The sequence below is a fragment of the Phoenix dactylifera genome, chromosome 9, assembly GCF_051530095.1.
Source record: "Phoenix dactylifera cultivar Ajwa chromosome 9, Ajwa_hap1_PhDact_Kaust_v1.1, whole genome shotgun sequence".
Taxonomy (NCBI): Eukaryota; Viridiplantae; Streptophyta; class Magnoliopsida; order Arecales; family Arecaceae; genus Phoenix; species Phoenix dactylifera.
Window position 1 is genome coordinate 28156681 of NC_143198.1, and position 21121 is coordinate 28177801.

Sequence of the window (21121 nt, forward strand, 5' to 3'; positions counted from 1 at the left end):
AATAATAAGGTTCATGCATGACGGTCGTGTTTGATGTCAGATGGCATTAGCTTTATAGGTTCCAGTGGGCCTTTTTGATTCGAATCCTTTCCAGTTCTTATTAGTTCGCTGGACCTACGTCCGTTCACAAGGGTTTGGGTGGCTGGACAAAATGGCGTGCGAGTGAACCGGATTTTAAAAATCCAGATAATCCTAGGACGTAAACGGCGGATAAATGAACAAAAACGTGGTATGGCTAGGAACGGAATTGTACGCACCGATATATCACCAGCCCATGAATCGATTTAACTATATATTTAATAGGTGAAATTAATTAATTAATTTCTGTTGCCAAAGAACAATGCGACAGCAAAGAACTAGCCCATCTACCATGTTTTTTTTTTTTTACCCGAGAGCCAGTCAGATATGGAGATGTGCTTCACCTCAGCTTGACTAGAGGCAGATGTGGGCGTCCATTGAGAAGTTTCTACGACATTTAGAGGTCTCGGTTCGGAGGTCTGTACGGGAGGAGAGGGAGACTCGTGATACCTACCTGGCCTATCATTATTGGCTGAAGAGGAATACATGGGTTTTCGACGGTGATAGCCCCCATCCGAGGGTGGTGGCGGACCGAGCTCTACGGCATGCGGAGGTCACCGGCACTATTGAGGCTTCACCTACTGGGTTGGACAGAGACATTTGTGGCCCTCATTCTACTCTTGCAGCGTCTAGGACGATAATGGTATTCTGGGTGCCCCCATCTCCTGACTTTCTCAAGGTGAACTTCGATGGCAGTGTAGCAACAGACGGGAGCTACGGAGGTGTGAGATTTATCATCAGGGATCATGACGCCAGACTTATAGCGGCAAGTGGGCAGAGGATTTTTGACTTGTCAGTGGTGACCACTAAGCTTTGGGCGATCTGGGAGGGTGTCTCCTATGCGAGGCGGGTACTATGTGCGGGTCGCATCCTTATCGAGGGGGACTCGATCACCTCCGACCAAGGTGATCGAGTGGATCCGAAAAGAGGGATGCTCAGTTGAGGACCGGCCGCTGCTCCACGATATTCGCATGGGATTGGAGGAGGCTGACTCCTACTAAGCCACGCATGTATATTGGGAGGCGAACGATGCTGCAAATTAGGTTGCTTTCTTCGCGGTTCATCACTTGGGAGGCTTTTTCTGGATAGACTACGGGACTGTGCCTATGCCTTTGCGCATCATTTTATTTTTTAATTTTATTGGCCGTTTTCACACTCGTCATGTGTGAGCTGCTGGTGTATCAAAAAAACAAAAAAAAAAAAAAGCTCTGTTATTTATAAAAAAAAAAAACAACTCCGTTGTTTGATTCTTCTAATGTTTCCCCACCGCTGCCCATTCATGTCCTGCACCCGCAGGCCCCATGCATGTCTCGTGCCAATCATTATCCCGACGACACGCGTCCAGCGTACGAAGAAAACCCCTCAACTCCGTCGAAATTAAGGACTTTTCCACCTCGAATAAAGGAAACGCGGTCTCGCAACCATCGAGGGTCGCTCCGGCTGCTATAGTCTAACCCTTCCTCCGGCTCCTCTCGCCCCCACCGCAACCCACGTTTAGACCCCCGCGCGCCCCCCCCCCCCCCCCCCCTCCGAATCGCGAGGGTGAAAGGCCACGAAAGATCAGGCCTCCTCCGACTCCGATTCCAATTTCCAGAAAGAAAAGAGGATCGAAGGAAAAAAAAGGGTACAGTGAGAGAGAGAGTAGCTCTCGCCCGGGTTCTCGGCAAGAGAATAGAAGTTTTCTTTTAGTCATCAGTTGCCAGCTCAAAAGGGTATCTCCATGGATCGCACGACGAGCCCCCGCCGTCCTAGGTATCTCTCTCATTACATCTTTTCTTTTCCTTATATTTTTTTATTTTTTTCTCTTATTTTAGTTCTTCTTTTTATTGTATTCTATTCGAGAACCCGGAGATCGAGCCACAGTGGTCGATTGGTTGGTTTACTATAACTATTATTGTCATCATCTAGCCAACTCTTATTTAGATGTCTTTACCACTGATTGGAGTGTGGACTTGTTTTAGATTTCTGATAGACGGAGTAGGCGATCCGAGATGCGGATAAATCCCAATTCAACAATCCACAAGCGCACGTCCTCCAGAGATTTCACGAGCGCCGTCGATCGCAGCGATTTCAGCTCAGGTTCGCATGCATTCACCCCACGATCACTTGGATGGATTCATATGGTTAAGATCAATTTTCCAAAGTTAATATTTTTCTATGAGTTTTTGTAATCAGGCCGTCTATTGAATGCCATGGGGGAAACTACAACTAATCCTTCGTGGAAGCTCTCCTTTCCTCACATTTGCGTCGCAATCATTTCGTCCTTCTTGTTTGGTTACCACCTCGGGTACGTGTTGATTGCTGAGATTTCCTTTGTTCTTCTTTGCAAGCTCTGGTTTTGAGTGCAGAAAAGTAAATAAAGTTGCGATCTTGGTTGGATTCTGTGCTACAGAGTCGTGAATGAGCCGCTCGAGAGCATTTCTGCAGATCTTGGTTTTGCAGGGAATGCCTTGGAGGAAGGTACTGGCAATTTGTAGAGATCTTCAGATCTCTGTAATATATGATTGGCTGGTTGTTTTGAATTTCTGATAATGTAGATTGAGTGGTGGAGTTGAATGCAGGACTTGTTGTTAGCATGAGTCTGGGTGGTGCCTTCATTGGGTGCTTGTTTAGTGGTTGGATTGCTGATAGTTTTGGGCGCCGTAGGGCTTTCCAGCTCACTGCATTGCCTATGATAATTGGAACTTCTATCAGGTAATCTGATTGCACTTTAAAGGTTCCTTGCGCATAATTCTTATCCCCTTCTTATTCAATGTATATCTGTGTTGAAAATTTTATGCTTTGGGATCGGTAACAAACTCATTGTCTAATTGGTTTGGTGGAGCAGCAGTCCTGTGAGGTCCTATGCCTGGGTAAAGAAGCCCTTCTTTTAATATAAATCTTAGACCATTTATGTATCATTTCAATATCCTGACTTCCTTTTGATTTAGTAGGCACCCATCTCTTTTTCCATATACTGTAGAGTTCTCCATGGTTGCTCAAGGAAACAATTTATCAGTAGTATACTATTTAATCTTGCATTTACTATAATACAAGCTGTGTTGCTGTCAGAGAAAAAAGGAAAGAAAACAACTGTTTTGTACTTTTGGAATTGTAATCAAAATATTTTTTGTGGAACCATCTAACTGTGTCTTTATTGATATATGCATTTGCAGTGCATCAGCGGCCAGTCTGCAGGGTATGCTTTTTGGTAGATTTTTAGTTGGAATAGGGATGGGTATAGGTCCGCCTGTTGCTTCTCTTTATGTGACAGAGGTATAGAAGATCATTGAACTCCAATTTTATGAATGGCGAGCAGTATCGTCTGGTTCAAATAGTTTCCTAATCTCTATTATTTATTTCTTTTCACTGTCAAAATGGTCAGGTTTCTCCTTCTTTTGTTCGGGGCACTTATGGAAGTTTTATTCAGATTGCAACATGTCTTGGACTCATAGGTGCTCTTTTTATTGGAATCCCAGTTAAGGAAGTTGAAGGATGGTAAGGAACATGCCTTAACTTAGATTACTGTTATATACCTATATTTGAATATCAACTCTTTGATCACAACTTTCCTAACTCGTATCCCATTCTGCGTATTCTAATAGGTGGCGAGTCTGCTTTTGGGTATCCGTCATTCCTGGTGCTCTACTTGCACTTTGCATGGAATGTTGCGCCGAAAGTCCTCATTGGCTCTATAAGGTCCTTCAGCTTTATCTTAACTCTAATTTCTTAAGATAGGCTTTTATCTTGTGGAACATCTAGTCATATTTGTGATCATAACTGTTTAGCCTTTAGGGCATGCACCATAAATCTTCATAGGAATGCCCTTGGTCTGCAGGGGATATCATAGTTACAGCTTTGCAGGCTTAGAGCTCTATATGTACAACTTGCCTGCCATGCTGTATACTCAAATCCCTTGCATTTTTTTGCTGTCACTATAATATAATTTCTATAGCACGTTAGTGCATTTATAGATTAATAGTTAGTTCTTCTGGGTTATTATGAAGAACTATAATTATTCAGAAGCTATTAATGTTGTCACTGAATACAACAGCATATTTTTAGCTATTGTTTGACAACCATTGAGTAAGAGTTTCTCTCCTTTTAATGCTGTATAGCATGGCAAAATTGTCGAAGCTGAAGCTGAATTTGAAAGACTGTTGGGAGGACCCCATGTTAAACCAGCAATGACAGAATTATTACGTTCAGACAGAGGGGATGATGTAGACATAAGTTTTCTAGAATTGCTTCATGGTCGCCATTTCAGAGGTATTCATTCATTGCATAGATCCTTTCATATATAATCTTGTTTCATGTTTAGTTATTATCGTATTAGTTCAAGTAATTTTGTTTTTCCTAAGAAGTTATGTTTATTTTAAGTGTTTTTTTCCAGTTGTTTTTATCGGATCAACGCTATTTGCTTTACAACAGCTATCCGGCATAAATGCTGTATTCTATTTCTCTTCGACCGTCTTTAAAAGTGCAGGGGTGCCCTCAGACATTGCCAATATGTGTGTAGGATTTGCAAATTTATCAGGTAGATTTGACTTCCTTTAAGTTATGCAAATGATTTCAACTCAAGGAATGAAGGTTCTCCATTACTTTTGTTTATCCAGGGTCAATAATTGCGATGGTTTTGATGGATAAACTAGGAAGAAAGATGCTACTTTTTGGGAGCTTTATGGGCATGGTAAACTATTTATTGAAGAGATGCTGTTAATAGACTAGTCATTGATCTATAGTAAGATCTCTTATGCCGATTGATGATGTATATTTTTGAATTAGGCTGCGTCAATGGGAGTTCAGGCCACCGCAGCTAGTATTTACATTCCTATCTCTGGGGCTTTATACTTATCAGTCGGTGGAATGTTGTCGTAAGCACTAAACACTCATCTTATCTGGGTTTAGTTGCTGCTTATATGTTAGAAAATGAAATTCAATTACATATAAATTTTGATGGTACTCCGAACAGTGGCTTTGGCTCTATAATTACATGTAATACATTATGCACACGGGCAGATATGACAAGGACTGTATGATTGAAATGCTCTTGCATAGATAAATTAAACCCATCCAAGACATCCTTGATCTAATCCTGGTATTTGCTGCAATGCTTCTGAAATCCTAGTATTTCAGATTGTTTGTCATTATCGTGTCTATTCCAGTATATCGGGTATTAATATTTGTTGGATTTGGCTATGAGATATGTTAAATACTAGGGGTGGTAATTTATGACTCCACCAGCCAACCCAACCCACAATTGACCTGAGATAAGCAGATTCAGATTCGGTAGTTCTGGATCATAAACAGTTTGACCCAACTAAACTCATTCAAATGTTTCATGTTCATGCTTAAAATCTTGACGCATTTACCCATTTTCACCTGTTGAATAATTGGGCAGGGTCGACAAAGGTTACACCCAATATGTTTAACCTATTTAACACATTTAAGCCATGTAAGGCCTGTCTAACTTGTTTCAAACCCATTTAACCAGTTTAACCTAATCCGGCTTGTTTATTAATTGGGTTATGCGAGTCAGGTAGTTACCTGTTTAAGAAAGAGTTTAGGTTCATTTTTGGATCTGACCCATTTAATAGACGGGTTGGGTTCAAGTTGATAGGTATCTGACTAGACTCGTATTCGAGTCGACTTGACCTGTTGCCTCCCCTATTTAATGTTTTCTTCTTGGCTACCTCCAAGGATGAAGGGAGGATTTTTCGCCATTTTTAATGATTAATGACTTTGATAATGAACCCGACGGATGTCTGATTTTAGAGTTTGTAATGTTCATGTTATTTTATAGCATATAGATTATATATGATGGCTCGTTATGCTCTATGTATTTTAGATTTGTGTGTATTACCATAATATAACCATAATCATGTCCTATTTTTCAAGATTGTTCATATTTGCATATCTGTATTGTGCATCTCCATATGTTGCATTTGCATCTGTGCTTCATAGAAATAAAGTATGGTTCAGTGGTTTAATATAAAAGAAAAATGATTGAGATTCCTCTCTCCGCATCCCCGCCCCCTCACCCGCTCAGGGCCTTTCCTTCCCTCTCCTCCCTAGCCATCCCTTCTCTAATGCTATGAGATTCCACCCCTCTCTATCTCGCAGTTGCTTGGATGCAAACCCTCTCTCCCCATTTTTACTTGGGTTCACCTACTCTCCCAGGAGCACAATCAGTGAGATAAGATGGCTATAGATCACGGCCCTCCGCGACCCTAGTACCTTTGGTGGAGACACTCTAGCCTCTCATAATTTCCGCAACATCCTTTTCTTGCAGCAGTGTTTCCTGAATCTGCAACTCTGAATCTCCTAGGGATTTCAACGATTGTACCTCTGTCATCCATTGCCTTTATAATATATTTTGTAAATTTTCCTAGTGCAAATTCATAGAGTTGTGTATCTGATCCAGATTGAGCATCCAGGGTTTGGTTCTTTCATTGCTATGCCTGATTCATTCTAGCATTCTTCTGCAAGAAAGTTTATTTATCTATCATTTGGGTGTTTGAAATGAAAATTTACATCCTAGGTAATTCTTAGTTTTGAATCTATTTTTAGTCCTCACTTTAGTCCACGTTATATTCATGGTGATGTCTAATCCTGTAAGTGGTGCTTCACTTTCTAACATTCTGAAAACTAATGCCATAGCAGATTATCTTGTAGATTTTTTTTTAATTTATAAAAATGGCTAGATTAACCACAAGGTGCATTAATGGGCCTTGTTTACTGCTTCACCTCGTTGGGCCAAGCCGCTGGTAAAAGAATGACTCACAGACCTACACCCAAGACCTTAAAAAGCATACAGCAAAACCACCTAGACACTGAGCCCAACCCAGTAGAAGTTGTGGAATATCTTGTAGATGAATATTTGTGTCAAAAATCATGATAAACAGTTTTTGTTTATTGATATGTGGAGGTTTGTGAATTTAAAAGTTTGAAGGTATTTGTCTCAGTCTTTGATCATTTCCTTAATTATAGTGAGCTTCATCAATTTGTCTATTACCACATCCATTTGTATATCTGTCTCTCTTCTTCAAACACTTTTGCCCCCTTTCTTTAGGTATGTACGTCATTTGTTAGCCTCATCATCTTATATTAAGAACCAGTTCTATATGATGTTGTTGCTGCTCTCGTTACACATCATCACATTAAGTGGTTCTTTTGATTTTCATCTTATGCATTCACTGCTACATTTTCTGTTCCTTGTATGAACCACCTTATTAGAATGTCCATTTCTGCATGTTCATCTCGTTTACACGCATGTTATGGGCATGAACTACCTTATTGCCCACTGTTGCAGCTCATGGAGCATGCTGCATATGTGGTCTCTTTATTTCTTTCTTTATTCCATATCTCAACCAACGGGTCAAATTTATTTGTGTTGTGTCCTAAATAGATCGAAGCATAATCAATAGACTGCAGTTAGTGAACGTTATACAATTGACACTACCAAAATCAACCCTTTGAATTGGTGTTCAGTTGTTTGCCAAGGTAACTGTAAGCAGAAGGGAGCATGATAGGACCCAAAAAAGACCAATCTGCACATATGAAACGTACTCGATTTCATATGACAGGTGTTATCATTCTTCTCCTATAGAAAGTTGTATTCCATAGACAATGACTTCTAGAAGTAATCCCTCTCAATCATTGGTGGTGGTTGAAGCAACACACTTATATGGGTTTGAGCTCAAATTGCAGTCCATATCAAGGGTTGAGTTATTTGTGCACTGGTGCTTTGCTGGCCAGCCACAGTATTTACTGTCACGACCCCCGCCCCGTTCCCGGCGGGCCGCCGCGACGGTCCTAGGGTGCGGGTAGGCATAAGGCCACCAGCCACCACGTAGAACCCTATTACCTATCAATCATTAATAAATTCTGAAAATTTTGGCATGATGCATGCACAAAATGATCACCTTTCCTATGGTGACCTGTCAGGATTATCTCATTACATACAACAACGCTACCTGTCAGAGCAGCAATCACATAACCTGTCACATAACGAACCTGGACAATATATATCAATACATCATCACAGGCACACAACTGATCTGTACACATACATATATACCTGCTTCCCAATCCATCCATGGTCAAACCCATATCCACAACAGGATCTATGACCGTAACTATACACTATATACAACAGAAGGTTTATAATACACCAAAAGGGTATAAACCTCTATCTACATTATACTATACTATACTATGGAGCGGCACAGCTAGCAGGCAACCACTAATCCTGCTCCTCTCTATACAATACCTTTCCTGCAATCAAAAACACCAAACTGGGGAGTGAGTATATAAATACTCAGTGAGTGGAGTAGAGAGTACTATGCACATGAGACCAGATATAATCATGGCTCGAGGTGAAATCTCAAGATCAATAACAAGATGAATATGATCTCAACATAGAGAATATGGAGTAAATCATCAATATCACCACAATCAATATCAACTCATCTAAAGCATATATGGAATAATCAAGTAAACATATATGCTACTCATGAATATGCTCAACAGGTCATAGTACTGAATCATATAAATCAGGTGTCAATAGGCAGAATCATCAACAAGATAGCTATCGGGAGGTGGGTTTTACGCCCCAGGCGAACCAGCAACAACTCCCTACTGCCATATGCATATATCGAATATGACACCACACCAATATGTAAATCATCACTAGACAGCTGTCGGGAGGTGGGTTTTACGCCCCAGGCGAACCAGCAACAACTCCCCACTGTCACATGCATATGCAGGATAAGACACCATATCGATAATGTAAATGCTAGACAGCTATCGGGAGGTGGGTTTTACGCCCCAGGCGAACCAGCAACAACTCCCCACTGTCACATGCATATGCAGGATAAGATAACACACTGATCATGTAAATGCTGGCCAGTATCCAGAACAGAAATCCATCTCACATCTACATACTAAACGGCACATCGCGGGAATTCTACATCCGCGGAAAGCCATACTGCACCTCGCGGGGTCTTACTATGCCCGGCGGCAAGCAGAATATAAGTCGTAGGACCGGCCGATCCTACGCCTAGGGCCGTGTCCCCCCCTAGGAAGGGACTGGGCTCCGCCCACCCAGAAGGCTACTATGTGCACAAAGGCCGATGTTCAACCCCATCGACTATAGGTGTCCTGCAGATACTGCCAAGCCATGCATAAATGCCATAATGCACCCTCCCAATACTCTACTAAAAAGGAGTATGATCAAGACTACCACTCACTCGATCATGACCCAATCATAAACTAACATCAGGGTTAGGAGTGAGGGTCAAGGAAGTGCAATACAACTCAATATACCACTAAAAAGGCTCTACAAATCTTTGAAATAGAGAAAATGAAATCAATTTACAAAAGAAATCATTTCATAATTCGGAATCAATTTGATTACTCATCAACCTCTCGTAATTCCTCTCAATGTTCCCTCAAATGCATATACAGAATAATCAAGCATGGAGAATCAAGATTATAGAGGAATCTACTACAATATCAGTCAATATGCACAAGTGGAATCAATTCACACTTGGCGACATTCATGAAAATGAATTAAGAATGCTCATGGTGCAAAGTACATGACTCCCACTCACCTGCCAATCCGGCACGGCCTTGATACGCCTCTAGAATTTTACAGTAGGCAGCAGGGGACTTCTTCCTCTTGTTCCCTAGCTTCTTGCCCAGCTGTGACATGCATTTACAATACATTTAGTTTTGTATCAAGGGCTATAATCTACGTGCCAATTATAATATAGGGAACTTTAATTGATTCAACTCCCCCGTTCTCTAAATCTTTTCTTTTCTTTCTCTTTTTCTTTTACTATTAATTAACTCATCATTTATGTGTATTAGGGACTCCCTTGCACGAGTACAAGGTCCCTTTTAGCTTGATCTAGACTTAATACCCTATTATAGCATGAAATCCCCTATTTTCCACCCGGATGAACAGTAACCCGGACCGACAGCCGGTTACTTCATCCCGGGTTTGATCCACTTTCGGGACTCCAAATTTGATGAAATTTTTACCTAACATTCTACGCTCATAGGGAATTCCAAAGAGGTAACATGCATCATCATCGGAGGCCGTTTGACCCCCTAAATAATTCGCCGAAGTTGGGACTTCGACACAGTTTTTCCGTAGTGCCGGAAAAATTTGTTAAAATCCGATTCTTCCTCTTTTAACCACCTCTACAACCCTTATCCGACCCCTCTAGACTATATCCACCCTTTGTATAGCCTAATGTCATCAAAAGACTAGATAGGGACGGATATTTACCTTTTTCTTTTTGGAAATCGAGGTCCTTGCGTAGAGGGGAAGGAGATCTACGTTTTTCCCTTCAGCTGGAAGTGCAACCGGGATCCCCCTCCTCCTCGAATCCCCTTCCTCTTCTTCTTTCTTCTTCTTCTTCTTCTCCTTTTCTTTCCTTCTTTTCCTCCACGCCTGAGAACCCCCTCTCTGTGACTCTCTCTCGGTTTCATTCCCGTGAGCCACCAACCACCCCATTTAAATCACATCAAAGCACTATTCACCTTTGTTTAATATTATTAAATTCCCATTTTGCCCCTAACACTTCAACATATCTACAACTATGCCATTATCTTTTGATTCCTTCCAATTTTACCCCTTATATCAATTTTAAAGGACTATTCTATCCCTTTTTATATAAAAAAAAAATTTGGGGTTATTACATTTACCATGCCATGCTGGTGATTGCTACACACCGGGATTGTGGCATGACAATATCCAGAACACAACTGATACCATGCCAGTAAGCCATTGTTGCGGTAGATGCTTTCCTATATCAACCATTCTGACTGGCAGTTTAGTCCATAATTTGTGTAGTCTTTCTTTATTGGGTTCAGCCGTCATTCAAATTGTCATCTTGACTCGTCCTCAACTTTAATTTACAACTAAATTCCTGAGACTGCGCTAAGAGCCTCTTGCTGAGCAATAACTGGTTGTTAATTTATATCAAGGATAAAGCAGCGGGTGGTCAACTCTTCTACTGGTGCATTCCTTTTTCATCTAGCAATCTGAGTTCTTTAACAGTTGGTCCTCTTTTGTGTCACTAAAAGCTCATACATATCTTGACTTTGGTAATTAGTGTTAAAAAAAAGTGGAGAGTGAGTCTTGAAGAGATGGTGATTGAGAATAAGAGGTAGGACTAATATAAAGCGTTGCACTCAATTTTCTATGGCTATGTGAATACTTTTTTCAAGATTTTACTAGTAGCATAATGACAAGTTTTATTGCTTCCTAGGTCAGCTTATTCCATATATAGTTAATGGGTGACTTGGTATGAATCTAATTACTTCTTCTTGCAGATTTGTCCTGTCATTTGCATTGGGAGCTGGCCCAGTCCCAGGTCTGCTTTTACCAGAAATTTTCCCCAGCAGAATCCGAGCAAAGGCTATGGCTGTATGTATGTGTGTTCATTGGGTAAGAACTGTGCAGCTTGCCTTATATTCCATATGAAGAATATATTGTAAAAGAAAAACTAGATGAAACTTCTGCAGTCCAATTCTAAGGCAGCATTTGGTTATAAACTATCAGAATTTTACTCTCCAACATTTGATCTATCTAACCTGAGGTGGAAGTTGGTCGCCAAAAATGCTTTTCTCCCAGCCATGCTGTTGAAAAACTTGGTCTAAGTTTTGCCTCACAAAACCGTTTTTGAGTATGCCAATATCTTTTGCTCATCATGCCAAGGTACTGAATGACATACCAAGTCAAGAACCAGCAACTTCAGTACTAATCTGGAGAGAATAGTTACTCTTTGGTTTTAACTCATGGTTGCAGAGGATAGTTTTCTTAATTATAGCAGTTGTCTAGAATTTCTTTTTATCACAAAACTAATGCATGCTGTCTTGATGTTGATATGTTCAGGTGTTGAATTTTTTTGTTGGTTTGCTGTTTTTGCAACTGTTGGAGCAACTGGGGCCACAAGTCCTGTACTCTATTTTTGCAACAGTTTGCCTCATAGCAGCAGTTTTTGTGAGGAGGAATGTGGTAGAAACTAAAGGCAAATCACTCCAAGAAATCGAAATTGCACTCCTCCCACCTGAGCAGAGGTAAATTCTCTTGCCAATCCACCTCTATCAACACCTTTCAGTAAAATGGAACTAGAAAGATCAGCTAATCTTTTTCCTTCTACATCTTTTACGTATCATTAAACTTCCAAGATCTTTTAATTTTCTCTTGGAAGTTGAAGTCTATCTGAGAATATGGTCAGTACCTGGGACAACATCCAAAAATGCTAATCGTGAAAATGAAGTATATTGTCGCATTTACTAAGAATTTGTCTATTCAACTATTACCAGACGTGTGTTCCCTTTGACATTTTTTTTTTTATGTAGGACATACTAACTGATCATCATATAAAACTGTCAAATTTTCAAAGTGGACATCATTTGGTTGTTGCAGAATAAGTGAACCCAGAATAAATGGGTTAACTTAGTCCTAACACATTTCACCCTGGAGTAAAGTAGTGCATCCTATAGGTGGAATTGTTTACTCCGAGTTACGTGGAAAAAGTAGCTCTACCAACTCTTTAAAATATACATTTTGCCCTCACAATAGAATTGTTATTGTTCTAATATTTGGTGGGTTAATGTGGAATAAATAGAAGGAACCTTCATTCCATTGTGCGCTCCTTTAACCTTGAAGAAAACACAGCCTCACTATTCACAAACAGAAGCTGTCTTATGAATTTTGTGCTGCATGTGCTTTAAGTTGGTTCCTCTATCCACCCAAACAGAGAAAGCAGACCACTAACAAAAAATAAAGAGGAGCAAAATTTAGCTGGACCTCACTCTTGAAACACCAAACTCCACCCCCTGTTTCCTCTTTCCCTGTCTTTCCTTCCCTGACCCATCTCTTTTAAAGCTTTGTACCGATCACGATGATGTAAATCGTCCCACCAGGCATCCTTCGATAGGAAAAAACCATTACGCAGATTGCAACAGAAGGCTTACGAATAGAGGGCTTTGTATCATAAATAAAATCATTTCTTTGCACTGGATAGCTTTTTCAGGAGCCTGCCCATTTTGGTCTCAGAGAGAAGCGGCTGGCTGGCTGCTCTAGATCCAAGTACTATTGGTTCAGTAGTTTCTACTCTTATCTTATAAAATTTAAGAAAATATTGATTCCACACCATCTTGTAGCCTCATATGATTTTTTTTCTTCTGCCAATTCCCTCTAGATATTGAAGTCTTATATTATGATGGATCCATTTTTGGGTCTTACAATTAAATTTTCTGTTGCAGGTAAAGATATGCATCATACCATAAGCATGCTGACATTTGGGCCGTCTAATTGCACTAATCAGTGGTATTGATGCCATGATATAAGCAAGCAAAAACATGATGCTTGCCTTGGGATCTGTAAATATAATACTTGCTATAAGTTTAGGGGCTGGAAAGGGTGTTTCTTTTTGTTGCATGTGTTCTTCAGTGGATTGATTCCAATTGCAGATGCATGAGATTATTCGGACTATTTGAATGGTTTCCAATTTTTTCCTTTTTTTCAGTTTTTCTTTTGCCTGCGTGCATGGTAGAAAAAGAAAAATGGTTTCTTGCAGTTATCCTATGATTTTAGTGTATTTATCCCTCCTGCAAGTTAACATTTGATTTGTACCTTTCAAATCCTTAAACTATATAAAGGCTGCTTAGTTTTCTAGTTTTTCAATTCAAAATAGAACACTAATCATAATTCGTTAAAACCTTAAAATATATGAATTACTCTAATTAGATTTTAAAAAATGTTTAAAATATGGTGGACTTAAAGAAGAATGGATTTTAATATTGATGGGCTTGGGAATAATAATAGCTCTAATTTGGTTCCTTCTTATTAGGAAAAGTAGTAGTATATAGTATGTAGGAAGGGGATTGCTCGTACTAACAGAAAATATGAACAGAACCGATAGGTGAAACAACGTGAACCAAAAGGCAAAGGTAAAATACGATGCATTGGAAGAAAAGGTTAACCATGAGGCAACTCTTTTCAGTTCTTTGTAGAATTTATATTTTAATTAAAGTATTTCAAATGCTAAAATCTTTAGCAACAATCCGCATCTGCATACCCAAAAAATGTCTGCCTACTCCTTGGATATTAAGATCATTCAATTTTGATGAACTTGTTGAAGTACCAGCTTGAATATATAAATCTTGAACATAAAATATAGATGCGTAATTGGCAGGTCAAGTCGGTGAGATTGCATCCATGTATCAATACTCAGATGCAAAGAACACATCCCAAATACTAATATTTCCTCTAATAAAGCTGAAGTATTCAAAGCCCATGTAGATCTGTCTCGTAATTATAGAATTTTCTGTATTCCTTATTTTGGAAAATCTGATGCAGCTGTTGAAGAGCTAAGTCACCTCTTGGCCTAGTAACCTTCTAATTTAGGAACTTCCAAGCCGTTCAACTGTCGAAACTCGCGAGAACTTAGACTCGACCACGATAATTGAGTGGATCCGTAACCTACTAGGAAAGTGTGTATCCCATCAGACCATGCGCATCTACATGAATGCAAACGAGACCACTGACTGGATTGGCCTCTTATGCGACTCAACACTAGAGTGGCTTCATTTGGAAGGCCCACCGGTGGCCGCATTCACATCCTCAATATATGAGCCGCTGTTGTACCCAAAAAAAAAAAACATTCTTAGAACTTTTCAAACAAGCCCTTAACTATTTCTTGCATAGAAAATCGGTATTTGCTACCAACTTTAAAGGTAATGAACTCAAAAATGTAAAACTTAACAACTTAGGGGCGTACGAGTAATTTAGTATTAACTAAGAAATCCAAAAATAATTTTCATCAAAGTCGGCAAAAATACCGACTGAATCTAGGAAGCTTGTAATCGGATCAGCGCCTCGGTTCCGCTGCTGCCCTACCCTCAGCCTCTCCGAAACCCTTTCTCCGATCCACCGACCGTCATCGCCATGGCCACCTCCGCCATCCCCCACGAACCCCCTCCTGCCGGCGGCGCTACCGCCGGCGACGACCCCGAGGACGACGATTATGTCGAGTATATCCCCGTCAAGAAGCGCCGCGCCTTGGAGGCCCAGAAGATCCTCCAGCGCAAGGGCCGCCTCTCCTCCGCCAGCGGCGGCGGTAGCGGTGACAATCCGTCCGCCGACGACGACCCCGACCGGCCCTCCCTCGCCCCCGAGGCCAAGCCCAGTCTCCTCGTCAAGGCCTCCCAGCTGAAGCGCGAGCTCCCGGAGATCAGCCCCATGGAGCAGCGCGTCCAGCAGGAGAAGGAGATGATCGAGCACCTCTCCGACCGCAGGACCCTCATGTCCGTCCGCGAGCTCGCCAAGGGCATCACCTACACCGAACCCATTCCCACCGGCTGGAAGCCCCCCACGGCCATCCGCCGCATGCCCGCTCGCCACGCAGACGCCATTCGCAAGCAGTGGCACATCCTCGTCGACGGCGAGGACATCCCCCCGCCCATCAAGAACTTCAGGGACATGCGACTCCCCGAGCCCATCCTGAAGAAGCTCAAGGAGAAGGGCATCGTCCAGCCCACACCCATCCAGGTCCAGGGCCTCCCCGTCATCCTCTCCGGCCGCGACATGATCGGCATCGCCTTCACCGGCTCTGGCAAGACCCTCGTCTTCGTCCTACCCCTTATCATGGTCGCCCTCCAGGAGGAGGTCATGATGCCGATCGTTGCCGGGGAGGGGCCGTTTGGCCTCGTCGTTTGCCCTTCGAGGGAGCTCGCTAGGCAGACCTTTGAGGTTGTGGAGCAGTTCTTGGCTCCGCTTAGGGAGCACGGGTACCCGGAGCTGAGACCGCTGCTGTGCATCGGAGGCGTTGACATGAGATCTCAGCTGGAAGTTGTGAAGAAAGGGGTGCACATCGTTGTGGCCACGCCTGGGAGGCTCAAGGACTTGCTTGCCAAGAAAAAGATGAACCTGGACAATTGCAGGTATGCTCACTGCAGCCTACTCTTCTTTTGATAACATTACTGTTACTGCAGTGATCTTGTCGTGCATTCTATGAATGTATTGTTAAATTTTGGTAAATGAAGAAGATTCTGGTTTGCATAGCATTTCATGGACAATTGCTACTTCTACACTTCAAATCAGAGAATCAAAAGTTAGTTGTCTGAAAACTTTTAAAAATGTCAGACCATTTTCCTTGCACACTGAAGTAGAGTTGAGCAAGATACTGTCACAAATATCGTGATAAGTTTGTTTCGCTAGGGTTTCTTAATATAAAATTTCTGACTAAAAAGATTCAAGAGGAATCTATATAGGAAGGTCAACAATGTTACTTTTCCGTCCATATTCTTTTGTTGCATTAACTTCTGAAGTAATGTATCAAAGCATGATTAGAAATATTAGTCATTGCAGGTGTCTATTGTCAAGAAACTTAGCAAAAAATATGTTTTTTCAGCCAGTGTTGACCACGAGCCATTAGTAATCAGTGTAACTTGAAATTCTATTAGAAATGCATCAGTTAACCTGTTTTAGACTATCTATTTACTTTTTATCCATCTATTCCCAATATGAAGTTCTTAACATGGTTAGAGGAGTTTTTTCTCTCCAAATGCCAAGGAATTGGACTATTGATACCCTTCTTATCATTTGCAAGGAGAGGTATATGTTTTCCTTGCTAAATTATTACTTGTGGATCAATAAAGGAGTTTGAGGAGTGATTCTATAATTCGAGATCACCATGAAGACTAATGCTTATGCTCTTGTGTTATATTTAATTAAGACCTCACCTTCTCTAGGAATCTTTTTTCACACCAAATTAGTGGTATCTAAAATTTGCATGGGTTTTAATTTCTTGACCTTAAATATGTCCTTTTAAGCAATGCTGTGGTCGTGGGTATTAAATTGCTAAAAATTTCACAAGTGGTGTCATGCATGCTATTTAGATTTCTTTTTGGCTTTTTCCTCTTTTCATTGGCTTCAGCTTCTTACTATGAATTGTTCTGTGAGACCAGCCATCTACTGACATATGCTAGCATCCAACTTTTGGTCCCATTTCCCCTATCATTGGGGTCCTTGATGGGAGTCCTATCCATCCTAGCCCCTTCCAGCCTCTTCCTTTTTCTCATTAGTCCCTTGCTAGGAGTCTGTTTGTGAGACTAGCTGCCTATTTACATAAGTCAGCCCCCACCTTAGGTCCCATTACAAAATTTCTTCAATTAGGATCACCTTAAGCTCAGCCATCTTGTTAAGATGAAACAGAGGAAGTAGACAGAGTGTAGAGGAAAGGGCTGTATAGGGGCAATCCATGCTCTAATTGCTTAAATTCCACCATTGTCATGATCATTGCTATATTTATGTCTCAAAGGATGTTGTTGCCAATTTGTCTGCCAGTGATATGTCTTGTAGGTGGATCCTTGTATGAGAGAAAAAAGAAGGGAGACATCTTAAGTGGGAATTTACCCAATTGGCCATTTAGTTGGGAATTTTTTGTGAGCTGGTGTTAAAGATACCCATCGGCATTTGGTTTGGAAGGCAATTACCAAATTGTTAAATGCTAAGTAATATACAGCCCAATTAGACCCATCTTTGAAGAATATAGGTGTTAGAACCTCAAACTGGATCTGATCAAGTGTCATGCATTAATCAAATCTTATGTGAGGTAAAAATATAGGTTTTTGACATATCTTAGATGCTCTCTCTCTCCCCTTCGCTCAATCTCTCTCTTTTTGAGTATAAGGCTGCAAACCAAATGCAAGTGGTTTGGGCAAATAAAAATTTCACATAGAAAATTACAAGCTCTTTCCCTTATAACGAATGCTTTCTTGCAGAAACATTGTTTTTGAAAAGATGAACTGCTAATTATAGCTTTAATTTGTATGTCTAATTGCAACAGTAGTGCATGAATTTGAAGGGATTAATTAATGACCTCCAGGGGCAATCATTGCTTGCAGTTGTTTATGGAAGTGAGTTGTTCCAAAATTGCGAAGATGGATGCATGTATTATTTCAAGCTGGCCATAAAACAAGAGAATTAACCTTCAGTGAGCGCTTTTGCATACATCTTCACATTACCCGCTAACCCAAAGCGAACTCTAGTACTTCCACGTGTCAAAATGTAGTTTGACAAATATTGAGAATGACCGACTTCAAGCGGTGATGCAGCATTTATTCCTCAATTCTTGCATCCACTTTTTATGGGAGAACTAGATTAAAATCAGCTAGCATATGGAAACCATTTTATGAGTTTTAGTTTTTCTAGCTGGTCCTCAATTACTAAAGCTGAGTTGGTAATGTTAGAAAATTGAGATATCCAAATGAAACAGAGAAACCCTCATTTATCTTCCTATTTTAAGGGATAATGGGTATATTAGCAATTGGAAGAAAATATCAGGAAATATGAAAGGTAGATAAATGCAATTCTTGTAACTTCTGGTTCTGCTATTATAAATTATTAGATTAATTTAAGATATGATGATGTATTTAGGATGTTGATTATGATATGGGTGAATGTGTCTTTTTTTTGTGGCAACGGATCGACATGTGACAGTGGAGTTGAAAGTTTTTTTGTACAAGCTCTTCACTTGGCATAGTTTTTTTTTTCTTTTAAATACTTTTGGGTACTTATTGCATCTACCAAAATTGAGCAAGCATAAGCCATTAGCATAATATTTGTTTATTGGAAAACTTGTTGTTAACTAGTGTGCATCTTCTCATAATGTATGTGCCTTTGCATGTTCAAAATTTTCCTAGGCATTGATTTGTCCTATATTCATTTGCAAGTACAATGTTGCTTTTGTGTGTGTGCGCGCGCGTGTCCCCTAGCACATGTCCATTATGTTGCCTATATCTGCCCCTTCATTTTGTCTATACCTTAATAATTTTCTCTTTTTTCTTTTCTTCCATTCTGATGACCTACATTAAGTATAATTTACAATGTATGTATCTAAGCTAATGTACATGCGGTCATGCACCATTGCGGTTTTATATTTTTCTGAATCTTTTGTACTGTACATGCAGTGTAATTTACAAAGTATGTGCCTAAACTAATGTATATGCACCATGATAGCACTGTGATATTCACATCAACTTGGTCCTTTCGGACTGTAGATGCTTGGTTTATAATCCTAAACCAATATGTCACTCTAAAACTTGCCCATCAAGTTCAGGATCTGTTATCACTGTGAAACTTCTGATCAATTTCTCTTGGACAATGTATATGATTCATTTATCTATCCCTTCTTTTGTTTTCATCATCATCCTTGGAAGCCATTGTTGGTACCAACAAATAAAATGCTTCAGTGCTGAGAGTTTATATATTGCTATTTTATCCAATGAAGTTTGTAATTCATATCAGATTAACACATATATAAGTACCATTTTAGAATCGTCACTTGGTGTGTCAAAAAGCATGATTTGCAGACAAATTTTCATTTTATATGTTTCATGTGGTGAATATGACAGTATATTTAAGAATTAGAAGTGTATTCTCCTTTTTTCTTTTTCTTTTTTCCGTATTCTTGAATATTTTGGAGCCTGAAGATGCAGACTCATGGTAACCTGAAGATGGGTATGGTAGGATTTGCAAGAAGTTGAGCTGGTGTGTCATCGTTTCCTGAAACTCTGTTGTATTTCTACCATCTCCATGTCATAAGTTGATGAGTCACATATTTTGTGTCTGGATCACTGGAGCTTGTTGTTAACCTGTGAGAGACAGTATAATTATGAAAAATCTTCTGATGCTTGGAACTTGTTAGTGCTCAATTTAAGCAGTTTGGGTTTCTTCTGAGAACTACTTTTCATGTATTCATTTTTTCTACTTATGAAAGTACCTGGAAAAATAAAACATTGGCTTGAGGCTGAGTGTTTATTGTCTAAGACCATCTTTCTTTGCTCAAAATGGATTGTCCAGTAGGATTGCTGACATTGACCTATCTCATCCTTCTCTTATTGATCCCTATTGCAGGTATTTGACATTGGATGAAGCTGATAGGCTGGTTGACTTGGGCTTTGAAGATGACATCAGGGAGGTTTTTGACCATTTCAAGGCCCAGAGACAAACCTTACTCTTCTCTGCCACCATGCCAAAAAAGATACAGACCTTCGCAAAAAGTGCCCTGGTGAAACCTGTGACTGTCAATGTGGGAAGAGCTGGGGCTGCAAATTTAGATGTCATACAGGAAGTCGAGTATGTGAAACAAGAAGCTAAAATTGTATACCTCCTGGAGTGCCTCCAGAAGACCCCACCTCCTGTCCTGATTTTCTGTGAGAACAAGGCTGATGTTGATGACATCCATGAGTATCTACTTTTGAAGGGAGTAGAGGCTGTTGCCATTCATGGGGGCAAGGATCAGGAAGAAAGAGAATATGCCATCGCATCCTTCAAATCAGGAAAGAAGGATGTCCTGGTTGCCACCGATGTCGCTTCCAAGGGCCTCGATTTTCCTGATATCCAGCATGTGATCAACTACGATATGCCTGCTGAAATTGAGAACTATGTGCATCGGATTGGCCGAACTGGGAGGTGCGGAAAAACTGGCATAGCAACAACATTCATAAACAAGAACCAAACTGAGACAACACTCCTTGATCTGAAGCACCTTCTTCAAGAAGCGAAGCAAAGAATCCCACCGGTGCTGGCGGAGCTCAATGACCCAATGGAAGATGAGGATGGCATCACCAATGCAAGCGGGGTGAAGGGTTGTGCCTATTGTGGTGGACTTGGCCACCGCATCCGAGATTGTCCTAAACTGGAGCATCAGAAGACCATGGCTATTGCAGGTTCGAGGAGGGATTACTTTGGCTCAGGTGGTTATCGGGGGGAGATATGATTATGCCTCATGTGTGTATATTTCTGGAGCAGCTTTTGGCATTTCCATTACCTGCATGGGTGCTTGTACCAGGTAGAGCTGGTTAAGAATGGATGGGCTAATATTTTATTTAAATGGATAGTCCATTTTATGTGTGTAAATATCTGAAGCAGCTTTTGGCATTTCCATACCTGCATGGGTGCTTATGCCAGGTATAGCTGGTTAAAAATGGATCGGAGAATATTTTATTTAAATAAAAAGATGATATATTGAACAAA

General features: G+C 40.6%; 2 protein-coding genes across 2 annotated transcripts; both read left to right on the forward strand.

Annotated features, from left to right (window-relative positions):
* Positions 1-1458: 1458 nt before the first annotated feature.
* LOC103709483 (putative plastidic glucose transporter 2) lies at positions 1459-13573 on the forward strand. Its single transcript, XM_008794842.6, has 15 exons — positions 1459-1830; positions 2040-2157; positions 2254-2365; positions 2471-2538; positions 2640-2772; positions 3234-3333; positions 3443-3555; positions 3663-3756; positions 4176-4326; positions 4451-4594; positions 4674-4747; positions 4843-4931; positions 11404-11518; positions 11966-12150; positions 13345-13573. The coding sequence occupies exons 2-15, from the start codon at positions 2070-2072 to the stop codon at positions 13346-13348; spliced, it is 1470 nt and encodes a 489-aa protein (XP_008793064.3). The 5' UTR covers positions 1459-1830; positions 2040-2069; the 3' UTR covers positions 13349-13573.
* Positions 13574-13925: 352 nt separating this feature from the next.
* On the forward strand, positions 13926-21121 carry LOC103709484 (DEAD-box ATP-dependent RNA helicase 35). Its single transcript, XM_008794843.6, has 2 exons — positions 13926-16023; positions 20000-21121. The coding sequence occupies exons 1-2, from the start codon at positions 15029-15031 to the stop codon at positions 20862-20864; spliced, it is 1860 nt and encodes a 619-aa protein (XP_008793065.1). The 5' UTR covers positions 13926-15028; the 3' UTR covers positions 20865-21121.